At 32.6% G+C, this 13,883-nt stretch overlaps 1 protein-coding gene across 6 annotated transcripts in view; it reads right to left on the bottom strand.

Moving 5' to 3' along the window:
• The window catches only part of LOC106876426 (uncharacterized), a 1,308,965-nt gene that overhangs the window by 76,176 nt on the left and 1,218,906 nt on the right, over nt 1–13,883 (bottom strand). For 5 of the 6 annotated variants that reach the window (XM_052967877.1, XM_052967880.1, XM_052967881.1 and 2 more), the window contains one exon: nt 13,715–13,747. The exons of the other annotated variant lie outside the window; for it this stretch is intronic. In XM_052967877.1, the coding sequence (XP_052823837.1) occupies nt 13,715–13,747 (33 nt within the window). The remainder of the gene's footprint in view (nt 1–13,714; nt 13,748–13,883) is intronic. 6 annotated transcript variants of the gene reach the window in all.

Genomic DNA, 13,883 nt, shown 5'->3' with positions numbered 1-13,883 from the left:
ATATGGAGTTTAACTAACAATTGTCTGTCTTACGTAAGAGTTTTAAGATATCAATAAGGCTTCAATAAATATGGTTTTTTTAAAATTTTCAAAATATTCAAGAGGGTCATTATTCTTTTTTCAATGTGTTAGCATTTGTAAGAAATAACGAATTTCTAGGTGTGAAACAAATGAAAATTCTTATATAAGTATTTTACACCTCCCTTTACAAATTTCTCAAATACAATATTGAAAAAAAATCCACTAAACATGAGAAGAATAAACCTGGATTTGTTATATTGTGTAACTTTGTCTGTTGATCTGTTTGTTTTTTTTTTGTCTTTAATAATTCTTTGATAGTATAAATATTCACATTATTTTAACTGCTATTCGTATTTTTAGTTTTTGTTTTGTTTCATCCTTTCTCTTATATTCTGTTATTCTATTTTTCTTGCCCCGTTTTATTTTTTTTTTTCATTTTTAAAACAACATACAAATTTAATTTAAATAATAACATTCAATCTCTAAAAATAATGAAATAACAATAGTGAGGTAATTAGAAAAAAAATCTGATTGGATGAATTGTAAGTTAATTAAATGATGAGAATGAGAATGGTAGTGATGATGATAATAAGGATGATGATAGTAATAATAATAATGATAATAATAATAATAATAATAATAATAATAATAATAATAATAATAATGATGATGATGATAATAATAATAATAATAATAATGATAATAATAATAATAATAATAATAATAATAATAATAATAATAACGATAACAACAGTGATAAAATTTAATCACAATGACACTGTTCAGATTGGAAAGCAAAATGCTTCAAAACTTTGATTTAATTTGGAAGAAAAAAATATCTGTTCAAGAAAAGAGAAATCAATAGTAATAATAATCATAATAATATATGCTTCAAATGAGCGCAATTAAATTTTTTATATGCTTTAATATTTTATTTTTTGTAAATAATGAGAAAAAAAATGAAATATTGATATAAGAAAATATTTGCAAACATGCAGAATTAAATAATTATGTGCAGCTGTATTTCACATGCAAGGGTAAAATTAGTGCTACCAAATAAAAGAAAATGAAAAGAATAAAATGAAAAAAGGTTCTGGGTGGGTGGGGTAAAAAGGGAGGTTATAAAGGGAAAGGGGCGCGGATCAGCATGCATGGTGTGACTAAGCCACAGTGGCATTCATTGGCCTCACTCTGGCATTAAAACTGTATCGTGCCAAATGCTTATATATATATAAATATATATATATATACTGGATTTTGTCATCATCATTAAAAAAAAACGAAAAAACAAAGATAAAATAACGAAAAACAGTTACTGCAGAAACGAAGACAAATGACACAACAGAAAAACAAAACTGAAGAAATAACAGAAATTCAAAAAAGAAGTTACAGAAAAAAAATAATATACAAACGTAACAAAAAACAAAATTAAAAACACCACCAACAACAACAATAACAACAACAATGACGACATACAGTGCTCAACTAACCAACCACAACATTCACAAGGAAGGTATATAGAGATATATATATATAAATATATATATATATACATATATATATATACACACACATATATATATATATATAAACACACACATATACATACATATATATACATATATATATATATGTATATATATATATGTATGTATGTATGTATGTAAACATATACATGTATATATATATGAAACCAGCACTAAAGGGCGCTGACCAATAAAGAATTAAAAAATAATTGAAATAAATGAAATGAAATAAATATTTTGTAAATAAATAAAATAAATTTACTTTTTAAAATCTGTATAAAATATGATGAAAATAATATTATTTAAACAAGAGAAAAAAATTAATATATTAACAACTTAGTAATTACAAGCTTCTGAGTGTGTAAGATTGTGTGTATGCAATATATAACTACATGTGTATAAGCACTAACAAAATTTTATCAGCACTGATATTTGTAACACCTGTAGAAAGAAGCTGCTTTGAAATAACATTCTCGAAATTTCTCACTTCAGTCTATCGCAAATATTGATAGACAAATTTTACTCAATATCATTTTGATATATATTGAGTCAAATGGAAAAATAATAATGATGATAATAATAATAATTATTATTATTAAAATTATCATTATTGTAGTTGATGTTGTTTTTAACTTATACATAAGGCCTCAAATTTTGGGGTAAGGAGCATAGTTTATTAAATCAATCTAAATAATTAACTGGTGCTTATATTTCAATCCTTGGGAGAATGAAAGACAAAGCGAGTCTCAGCAAGATTTGATTAGAAAATGTAAAGAAAGTACCACAAAGAATTTTTCCATGGCTTTGACAATTCAACCACGCAGTACTCGCAATTGTAATAACAATAAATATGAATATAAATTTCTGCTGAAGGTAGAGATGAGGCTAAATTTTTCAAGGGTAGAGGGAACTAAATCAACCTTCAGCATAATACTGTTATTTGCTTTATGAAATCCACATAAGAGAGAAACAAAGTTAACTGAGAATGATTGAAACCAAGCATTATTAATCCCTTATATAGGCACAAAGGTTTTAAGTTTATAGGCTTATAATGTATATGTACAAGGAGAAAATTATGTAATAAGTACAGCGGTGAATTTACACATATCTTAATTTTGGATTTTCTTCCTATAGTTATGCTAAATCAAACTCAACAATACTAATCCTGGAACTAATTATAATTTTCTACATTATAACCATTATCATAAATTGTGTAATCTACAATATTATATCTACACTATATTCAATTAGTTTGATCTCTTACCAGATCTCTTATTCTTGGCTGCGTACATGACCACAAACTAAATTTGAACTAATGAATTATATTTCTACCTGTGATCCCCAAGAGAAAAAGCGAAAAATTAAACTGATATAAAGTAAATGTATATATAAATACTGTACAGAGGCACCCTAAAGATGAAATGTATAGTTCAGGTAATTATGATATTACTGAAGGCATTCTTCAAATAAGTAGTTAATGCAAAAAGGTATGAGAGTGAAACTTCATTCTCCTTTGTAATGAAACACACCCACATACTACCACTACCACTGCTACTACTACTGATAATAATAATAAATGACCTGATGCAGTCCCAGCAGTGGTTCTCATGGCTTCTGATCTTAACTGATTAGAAGAAGTGTTAACATGTACATGTTTGTCTTAGTGTAAAAGATGGGCTACAGCAAATATTCTGCTCAATACCACAGATGTGCTTGTCAGTTACTTGACCTTAATTAGTTGAGCATGTCCTTTGGTGGCTGATGATATATGCATTTCAGATCATGGACAGGAGTAGTGGGGATGCTTCATAAATATGTGTTGAAAGGAATTCTTTGGGGTTTGAATAATTCACCTCTGGAAACATGGGTATTTCATTCATCATCCTTAAACAACTCTTATTCAGAGACCTTTTGAGCAGGATGGGCTACTCAACCTCAAGAAAATTCTAAGTGGGCTCCACCTGCAAGATCATGCATCATTTATTTTGATACTAGATCACCATGTCATGCACATATGGTTATGATGCATGAGCTAGGTATATCAGATGAATAGTCATAATAGGTATTTGGGGCTTCATATATTTGTATCCCATCATCACTTTCATGGCATGCACTGCTCCCTCACTCAATAATAGTGATAATTCTTTCTAACACAGACACAAGGCCTGGAATTTCGAGGAAAGGGCCAGTTGACTACATTGACAACAGAGTGCTGCTGGTACTTATTTCATCGACCCCAAAAGGATGAAAGGCAACGTCAACCTTAGTGAAATGTGAACTCAGTATGTAAAGCCAGAAGAAATGCTGTTAAGCATTTTGTTTCATGAGCTAATGATTCTGTTAGCTTGCTGCTCTAATAATAATAATAATAATAATAATGTGTGATTCAGTGATTGATGCTAGGAAACCAGATATTGTAGTTGATAAAATGCTGAAGGAAACTAAGATCATAGATATTGCTATATTTGGGATGTATGTGTGACTGGAAAAGATTGAGAAGTACAAAACACTGAGAGATGAGATTGCATGTATGTGGGTAGTGAAGAAAGTAAATGTCATCCCAGCAGTTGTAGGGGCAACGGGAGTATCAACAACCAGATTTGAGAAATTTGTTGGAGAAATTGGGATTGATATGTGGGTAGAACATGCTCAGAAAACTGCTTTATTGGGGACAGTGAGGATTTTGATATTGCTACTTGGATGTTAAGTATTGTGGAAAGAGACCCTGTGAGACCCTTGACAACAAACTGTTATCTGCTCATACAAAATTAGCAAGAGCAAGTGAAATTAAGAGCTCTGAGAAGTGAAATGGAAATAATAATAATAATCATGTCTATATATTATACATATATATATATATATATACATGTATCATATCTATCTACCTAAATGTGTATGTGTGTGTGGCATATATTTACAAATATAATATATCATCATCATCTAACGTCTGTTGTCCATGCTGGCATGGGTTGGACAGTTTGACCAGGGCTAGTAATCTGGAAGGCTGCACCAGACTGCAGGCTGATTTAGCATGGTTTTCTAAAGCTGGATGCTCTTCTTAACACCAACCACTCTGAGAGTGTAATGGGTGCTTTTATGTGCCAGTGACACAGGTGCCATTTGTGTGACACCAATATCTGCGATGACTGTGATTTTGCTCGGCTTGATGGGTCTTCTTGAACATGACATAATACCAAAGGTCTCAATCATTGCCTCCGTGAGGCCCAACACTCAAAAGGAACTCAGTCACTTTACCTCTGTGAGGCCCAACACTTGAAAGGAACTCAGCCACTTTTCGTCTGTGAGGCCCAATACTCAAAAGGTGTGCTTTACGTGCCACTAGCACAGGTGCCAGTTACATGACACCAGCATCAGCCATGACTATGATTTCACTTGGCTTCATGGGTTTTCTCAAGCACAGCATACTGCCAAAGGTCTTAATCACTAGTCATTGCCTCAATGAGGCCCCACCACTTCGTTCCATGTCTTTCTGGGTCTACCTCTACCACAGGTTCCCTCCACAGTTAGAGATCAGGACTTCTTTACACAGCTGTCCTCATCCATATGCATCACATGACCATACCAGCACAGTCGTCTCTCTTGCACACCACATCTAATGCCTCTTATGCCTAACTTTTCTCTCAAGATGCTTACACTGTCGAACATGCACACTAACACTGCACATCTAACGATGCATACTAGCTTCATTTCTTTCAAGCCTACACATGTCCTCAGCTATCACAGCCCATGTAGCATAGCTATTCACTCACAGGCATCATACAATCTGCCTTTCACTCTGAGAGAGAGGCCCTTTGTTGCCAGCAGAGGTAGGAGCTCTCTGAAATTTGCCTAGCTTAATCTTATTCTCACAGCTACACTCTCAGAGCATCCACCTCCACTAACTTGGTCACCTAGATAATGGAAGCTTCTACTACCTCTAGCTTGATCCCCTGGCAGTTGATGGAGTCTATTTTCTGCACATTTTCAGCATTTATTGTATCTGTGAATCTTCTGCATACAAAAGCAAGTTTCCCTGTTAACCTTTCTCTGATATTGCTGCACCTTTTATGTGTCCAAAGCTTACATCAGGTGCATCTAATGGAGTTTCTACAGATTGAGCACAGCCATCTAACTGAAGGAATATGTGATTTTTATATGCTTACTAAGACTTTGGTTTTTGCTAGGTTAACTCTAAAGGCCCTTTGATTCTAGGCCTTGCTTCCATACCTGGAACTTCTTCTCTAGTTCTGGTAGTGATTTAGCAATAAGAGCAATGTCATCAGCATAAAGGAGCTCCCAGGGGTAGCCTGTCTTAAATTCCTGTTACTGCCTGGAAGACTATGATAAACAAGAGGGGGCTGAACCCCTACTTGTACCCTGAATTTTTTGCTGTACTCATTGCCAACCCTCACCTTACTGGTAGCATCCCTGTACATAGCTTGTATGGCTCTCACCAACCACTTGTCTATCCCTAGTTTCTGCATTGACTACCACATAAGGGATCGGGGGACCCTGTCAAAGGCTTTCTCCAAGTCAACAAAAGCCAAGTACAGAGGTTTATCATTGGCTATGTATTTCTCCTGTAGCTGCCTTACCAGAAATATAGCATCAGTGGTGCTTCTCCCTGGCACAAAACCAAGCTGCATCTCATCTAGGCTTTCTTTGTAACTTTCATCACCTGATCCAACAATTTGATACCTCTGTAATTATTTCTAAGGCATCACTTTTACCTTTGTAGCAATTGACTATGATTCTGCTACACCAGTCATTGGGTATGACTCCTTCATGAACCACCTGATTTACAATACAGGTGACTAGACCCATAACCCACACTGCCAGATATTTTAAGCATCTCGGCAGTGATTCCTGATGGGCCGGGGGCTTTCCCTGTTTTCATATCTTTAACTGCTTTATCTACCAAAGAACTGTCGATTCGGGTAGCTGGTCCTTCAATTAGGTTAACATTTGGCAGGCTCTCCTCCTCCCATTTTCTCTACATTCATCAGTCTTTATTAATGGCATTTCCAAGCCTCTTTCTTTGCAGAATCATTAAAAAAATATATATATACTTTAGAGATAGAATCATCTCTATATATAGAGCACATCAAAGTGCTCAGTGTATCTGAGCCATAGAAAAATAGGAGAAATAATGAAGAGAGACAAAAGATAGGTTACCAAAATATATTCTATAGTGAAATCATTATATGCACCAAATCATGTGCTAAAAATATATAGATATATAAACATACTCAAAATATATTAAAAGTACATTAAAAATATATAGATATAAATATATATAAATAGTGCCCCTGGACTGGCTTGTGCGGGTGGCACATAAAAGACACCATTTCGAGCGTGGCCGTTTTCGTGCGGGTGACACGTAAAAGCACCCACTACACTCTCTGAGTGGTTGGCGTTAGGAAGGGCATCCAGCTGTAGAAACTCTGCCAAATCGGACTGGAGCCTGGTGTTGCCATCCGGTTTCACCAGTCCTCAGTCAAATCGTCCAACCCATGCTAGCATGGAAAGCGGACGTTAAACGATGATGATGATGATGATGATGATGATGATGTTAAGATTATATTAAGAATGTACAAAAGTATAGGTCTTACTTTTTAAAAATGGTATTATAGATTAATATTGTAAATCCATAAAGTTTAAAATTCGCTTAGTATCTGAGTGTAGAAAATATAATAAATCCATATAGGAGTTTATATCTAACTGTCATTTCTGGGGGCAGTGTGGTGCAAAGATGAACTTAAATTCTGTTCAATACCACTGCCTCCTTCATCAAAGAAGATCCAACTGGTAAGACTACTTTTGTTATGAACTATGGTGGAATTTGTTGCTGACAACCTTTATAAAGAGATATTTTTATTACTCTGGTAGATGGTTTTAAACAAATTATAAACCATATGGATTTACAACATTTTAAATATTTTAATATATTTTAATAGCCTTTTTAAAAAATAAATAGGACTATATTTTTGTACATTCTTAATATATTCTTAACATATTTATATCGATATAACTTTAATGTATTTTTAACATATTTTGAGTATGTTTATATATCTATATATTTTTGGCATAATGATTTCACAATGGAATATATTTTGGTAACCTATCTTTTGTCTCCCTACATTATTTCTCATAAATATATATATATATAAAACACACACATGTGAGCATTTATGGTTTGTATATATAGATACATACACACACATATTATAATCTAAACATATATATATATATATATATATATATATATATATATATATATACACTTACACACAGGCACATATGCATATTAATTTAGCCGATAATATGACACAATAATCTTATCTATGAACCAATACACTATATTACTTATATTGATGAAGCAACAGACCAAGAACTTAGTCAATAAGTTATGAAATTCTTGAAATAATATGGATATTCCAAATTACAATGTTTGCTGATGCATTTCAATATATCATTGCATGATCATAAATGCAGTGTTTACATAAATGTTTGAGTTAAGTTCTACTTTACTTGATTCAAATTCTTTATGCAGGTAGCTCAAACATGTGTCAAGCACAACATAAATTTGATATAGATTTTTCTTTTTACCACTGCCATTTCAACTGTAGTTCATTTTCCATCTATCTAGTTAGCTATGTATGTATGTGTGTGTGTATGTAAAACCACTGTAAAAATCTTTTGTAATACCAGAATCATTCTATTGAACAATGTGTGTGTCCGTGAGAGGAGAGAGAGAGACTGAGAGAGAGAGAGAGGGTGAATGGGTGAGTGAGAGATTAACAGATAAGCACTTCACCTGTAACCATATATATAGGCATAAGATTAATTTTATAGTTAGTTATATTGCTAATTTGGAGCAGACAACTCATAAATCGGCACAGAAGCCTTTGCCTATGTTGGAACATTGCCACAGGAACCATAAATGGATCTTGTAATGTAGAGACCCATATCTATAAAGCTTAGCTTAGATCTATAGACCTAAATTGTGGCATCAACCAGAAGCATATCACTGACAAAATGGAAGTACTGTTCAAGATGTATATCTTTTCCCATCAGGACATTATTAGGTACAACGTAACAAAGTACATCTGATTATTGAAAAGAGTAAATGGTGGTATTTAGTATCATGTAAAGTTACAAAGAAATGCAAACCTTACATGAATGCTAGATGAAATTGTGGTCTATGCACTGTGGAAACAAGGCTGATCCTCAGGAAAGCTCATATCCAAAATAGTATATGCTTATGCCAAATGAGAGATATCAAGCCTCTCTATGCACGAAAGAAAATATATTTTTTCATATAATACACCTCCACTAAATCTGCCATTGATTCTGCCAGGGTTTACCTGGGCGAACCCCTCCAAAATAAAAATATTTTATTGAATAACATTTAATTTGTTCTACTTTTTTAAATCCTATCTTTTATTCTTCCTTTATCTTTCCTTTTAAAATTTCTTCTTTCTTTCTTTTTCTCATTCTCAATTTGCTTTGATGTTTCCTGTATTTTATACTTTCTATGTATTTCTTGTTTTCTTTTTTGCTGACTATTTGACACCTTTTGCAAATAAACTGTTATTTCTTATACAGAATTAAAAAAAAAAACAGGACCCAGAGAGATTCATCCTTTGAGAAATTCTGAAAGTGCTCTCCTTTAAACCAAAATGACATATAGTTAACAAAAAAAAACAAAAAAAAAACTTATCCAGAATGTTGAAGTAAACAAGAACACCCTGTATTATCTGTAAGAATCCTTATTCTGAACCACAGATGCTACTGGAATATCTTGAAAGAAATTGCACTTATTTCTCAGCTGATTTAAACATTAGAGACATCCTAAAATGCTTATTTGGCTGTGTGATACAGTGTTTGCTTTGTAACCACATGGTTTAGGGTCCCATCCCACAGCGTGGCCACTTGGACTAGTGTCTTGCCAGACTAATGACTTGTGAGTGAAACTGGCAGGCATAAACTGTGTAGAAATCTGTCAGTACATACGTGAGTGAGTATGTGAATGCTTACATTCTCAGCATGGAGGCGCAATGGCCCAGTGGTTAGGACAGCGGACTCGCGGTCATAGGAGCGCGGTTTCGATTCCCAGACCGGGCGTTGTGAGTGTTTATTGAGCGAAAACACCTAAAGCTCCACGAGGCTCCGGCAGGGGGTGGTGGTGAACCCTGCTGTACTCTTTCACCACAACTTTCTCTCACCCTTACTTCCTGTTTCTGTTGTGCCTGTAATTCAAAGGGCCAGCCTTGTCACACTCTGTGTCACGTTGAATGTCCCCGAGAACTACGTTAAGGGTACACGTGTCTGTGAAGTACTCAGCCACTTGCACGTTAATTTCACAAGCAGGCTGTTCCGTTGATCAGGATCAACTGGAACCCTCGTCGTCGTAAGCAACGGAGTGCCAACAACAACAACATTCTCAGCATTTTCACAGAATACTATCTGAGCAAAATAGTGATGGTGTGTCTTTCACCTCATGTAAACAATACTGATGGAATTTAAAAAATCTCTTACTTGAAAAACTGATGGGGATTGGGAATAGGAAGAGTATCTACCAATAAAATACTGTCTCTATAAGTTTTCATCCAACCTACGCCAGCATGATAAAGCATGTGAAATGCATGAATACATATCATGAGCAAGATGCCTTATGAAGAGCTCATGCATTTCATGAGTCCAGTATATAATCACTCAGGGTATTCTGACCTTCAAGGAACAAACTCACAGTCTACGATGAGACTGTTTAATCTACTAACTAAACCCATGAAATAAACGAGTTCTTTGTAGGACTACTTGCTGATAATAAACTGTAGATAATTATGTACAGAGTTCTTATTCAAACTATGGCCTTCAAACACACACACATCTACTAAAATATTCACACACATGCATATCTATCTATCTATATCTATCTATCTATCTATATCTATATATATATATATATATATATATATATATATATATATATATATATATATATATATATATATATATATTTATATTGCTCATTTAAAATAAATAGAAAATTGAAGTGCTAATATGATGAACAGTTATATTAAAGTGTTTGAAAGCTAGCTCCTGGTGAGACAAGCAATATGGATTTCTAAGTTTAACCACGTGACTTCATTAATAACATTTATAGTTTCCTCACCTTTAATAAATATGACTTTTGATTATGCAAGAAACACATTTTTTTAAAATTTAGTTTTCACAGGGGTCTTGGACAATACTTTTAAGTAAAATTAATAATTAACTGAAGAAACCCCAGTGCATTTATTGATGCAGAAAAACTAAAAGGTAATATCAGTCTGAGCAAAACTTAACTTCAAATAGAGAGGAACAAACCTAAATACAATAACTGATATAGTCCAATGCACTATCATCTCCAATGTTTTCAACGTATAGTTATGTACTTACTGTACTCCAGCAAATGTATGCAGACTGTTCATGAAGCAAGATTAGTTATAGTAACTGCCACATATTACATGGTTTATTTTTAGATTGCTTTCAATTCCTCAAATCTGCATATTAGTATAAATGTGGCAAGCACTAAAAGAGACATTTATTAGATTCACTACACAGATTAAAAAGGACAAGAAATAGAAATAGAATAGCACTCATGCCGAAGTGCATCACTTTTAGCAATACACATTACTTAATGTTTCTAAGCCAATTCTTTAAAAAAAATTACCGAATGTGCACTTAACAGAAGAAACACTATTATTATTATTATCATTATTATTATTATTATTATTATTATTATTATTATTAGTAGTAGTAGTAGTAATAGTAATGAAGGTGGTGAGCTGGCAGAATTGTTAGTACGCCAAGCAAAATGCTTAGCAGTATTTCACCTGTCACTACATTTGGAGTTCAAATTCTGCCGAGGTCAACTTTTTTTTTTTACCCTTTCAGGGTTGATAAATTAAGTACCAGTTGCATACTGGAGTTGATCTAATTGACTTGCCCCTTCCCGCCAAATTGTGCCTATAGTACAAAGGATTATTATTATTATTATTATTATTATTATCATTAATATTATTATTATCAGCAGTAGTAGTAGTAGTGGTAGCAGCAGTAGCAGTAGTAGTGGTAATTGTTGTTATTTAGGAAAATGATAGAAAACCATTGATGTAATACACATCATTTTCTTGTGCTCATATCTGTCCTAATTTCATTTCAAAATTTAAACCATTTATGATTGATAAAATACATAAAAATAACACATTAGTACCAAGCCATCTCGTACATATGATGACCATGATAAAATACATTTTAAGTTTTAGATATCTGGCAATTCTCAAGCCTATACATAGTAGCAAGCTGGAAAGCTCAACAAAAGGAACAACTGACCCAACTTAATATAGGATTCTTGAAATATTGATGAATTTAGAATTCAGACTGTGACCTACTTATTAAATTTGTATAATCTAATTTTTTTCAGATGTGCCTGCATCTAATCTTATAAATACAAAATGTTCTTTTAATATGAGAAAACTGTATTGTCTAATTAATGTATTTATTTAATCATGGGCTCAAAGGAACTAGATTGCTGTTGCTTAGCTCCATATCAAATGTGATAGATTGAACTTAGGATAATGTGTTCCAGACATGAGCATACTACATTTTTGAATATTAAAATTACAATGCTTGGTATATCCTTTCAGACATTAGGGTGAGAAAAAGCAAGAATTGGTTGCTATTTACAGTAGAATAAGTTACCACATGAAAGCTCTCTTGAACTCTGTGACCAGCCAACATACACTGATGTCAGCACCATTTGTTAGTAAGCAATATTTTAGAACACTTCACCCCACACCCAACATTTTCTATTTCATTCATTCAGAGAATTAGTGTAAAAGACAGTGTGAGGTATGTAATACTAAGGGAGATGTGATAAATGGCATGAAAAAGGCAGGTAGTTACATATATAATCTTACATTGGTAATATTATAAGGACATAAAATATGAAGTAGTTTACTCAATAATAACCAAGTCTAATAATTCACTAAATATTAATAATTCTTCATTTTAATTCATTGAAATTAAAAATATTCTTTTCAGGGACATTTTCATTGTTTTAATCTTTAAAATGGCATAAAATTTCCACTGCTGTCATTAATATGAAATAAAATTCAAAAACAACTGTACTCCAGTGAATTTTAACTGAACTGTGATACTAAACCAGTTTGGATCCCTGATTTCTGCATTATGTTGCTAATGAACCATAAAAGTTACAAAGACAAAATTCTCCCATTTTCTCTATGTCTGTAAATCTGGGGTCATTTACCTAAACAATTACAGGGTAGAAGTCAATTCTCAATAAATCAAATCAAGCATCCAGTTTCAGAACATGCTCAGATAACTTTACTCATATTAAGAAAAGAAAGAGCATCATATAATCTCAACCTATTACAAAATTGAGGCCTTGCATAAATGTTAAAAACAGCAATGGTTATTAGTAGATTTTTTTTCAGTACAATTTTCAAAAATTTCTTTTTTAATTCAATTTTTTTTAATTAAATATGCAGTTATAAATATTATTTGATTGGGTTATAAATCTTGGTTTGTATTAATGAATTTGTGCAGAGGCAAAAATAGGTGATTTAGTGCACTTCAGGATCAAGTATTGTGATTTCATAAACCACTAGTCATTTTAATTGCCTCTAATACTAAAATGTGCATTATCTTCACTTACTTCACTCAAGTGTCAAATAAAAAGAGAAATATACTTCCATATGCCAAATCTACGAAACATATGGTGTGAAAAGTGATATAAAAGTTGTACTATTGCAATAGACTCTATTATTACTCATAAAAAAAAGAGTAGTAGTAGTGATAGTAGTAGTAGTAGTAGTAGTAGTAGTAGTAATTGATTGTGTGGTAATAATAAAAGTTGTTGATTAGAAAACATAATTTTAAAAATAAAAAAGGGAAAAAATGTCAAAATTAATAAATTAAAATAAGACAAAAAAAAAATTGATAAACCTCATAGCATGAAAAAAAAAAGAAAGAAAACACTAGCAGACAAGTGACAACGACAGATTAATAATTGAAGGAACGGGGGTCAAAATAGGAATAGGGTACAGTCAGACCAACAGACATCGAGACGAGAATAACATGAAGAAAAGGTTAAGTACCAACAAACACCAAGGTAACATTGGAGGAGGTACCTGGAAAGAACCATTTAGAGTGTGGTCAGTTAAGGACAAAGAAACCAAATCACCACAGTTACTGTGACTTTTTTGTTATACATATTTTTTTTTCCACATTTTTATTCTTTAATTTCTTTTTTTTTTTTTTTTTTTT

This window comes from Octopus bimaculoides, chromosome 5 (assembly GCF_001194135.2).
Source record: "Octopus bimaculoides isolate UCB-OBI-ISO-001 chromosome 5, ASM119413v2, whole genome shotgun sequence".
Taxonomy (NCBI): domain Eukaryota; kingdom Metazoa; phylum Mollusca; class Cephalopoda; order Octopoda; family Octopodidae; genus Octopus; species Octopus bimaculoides.
This window is presented reverse-complemented; position numbering and strand designations above follow the sequence as displayed.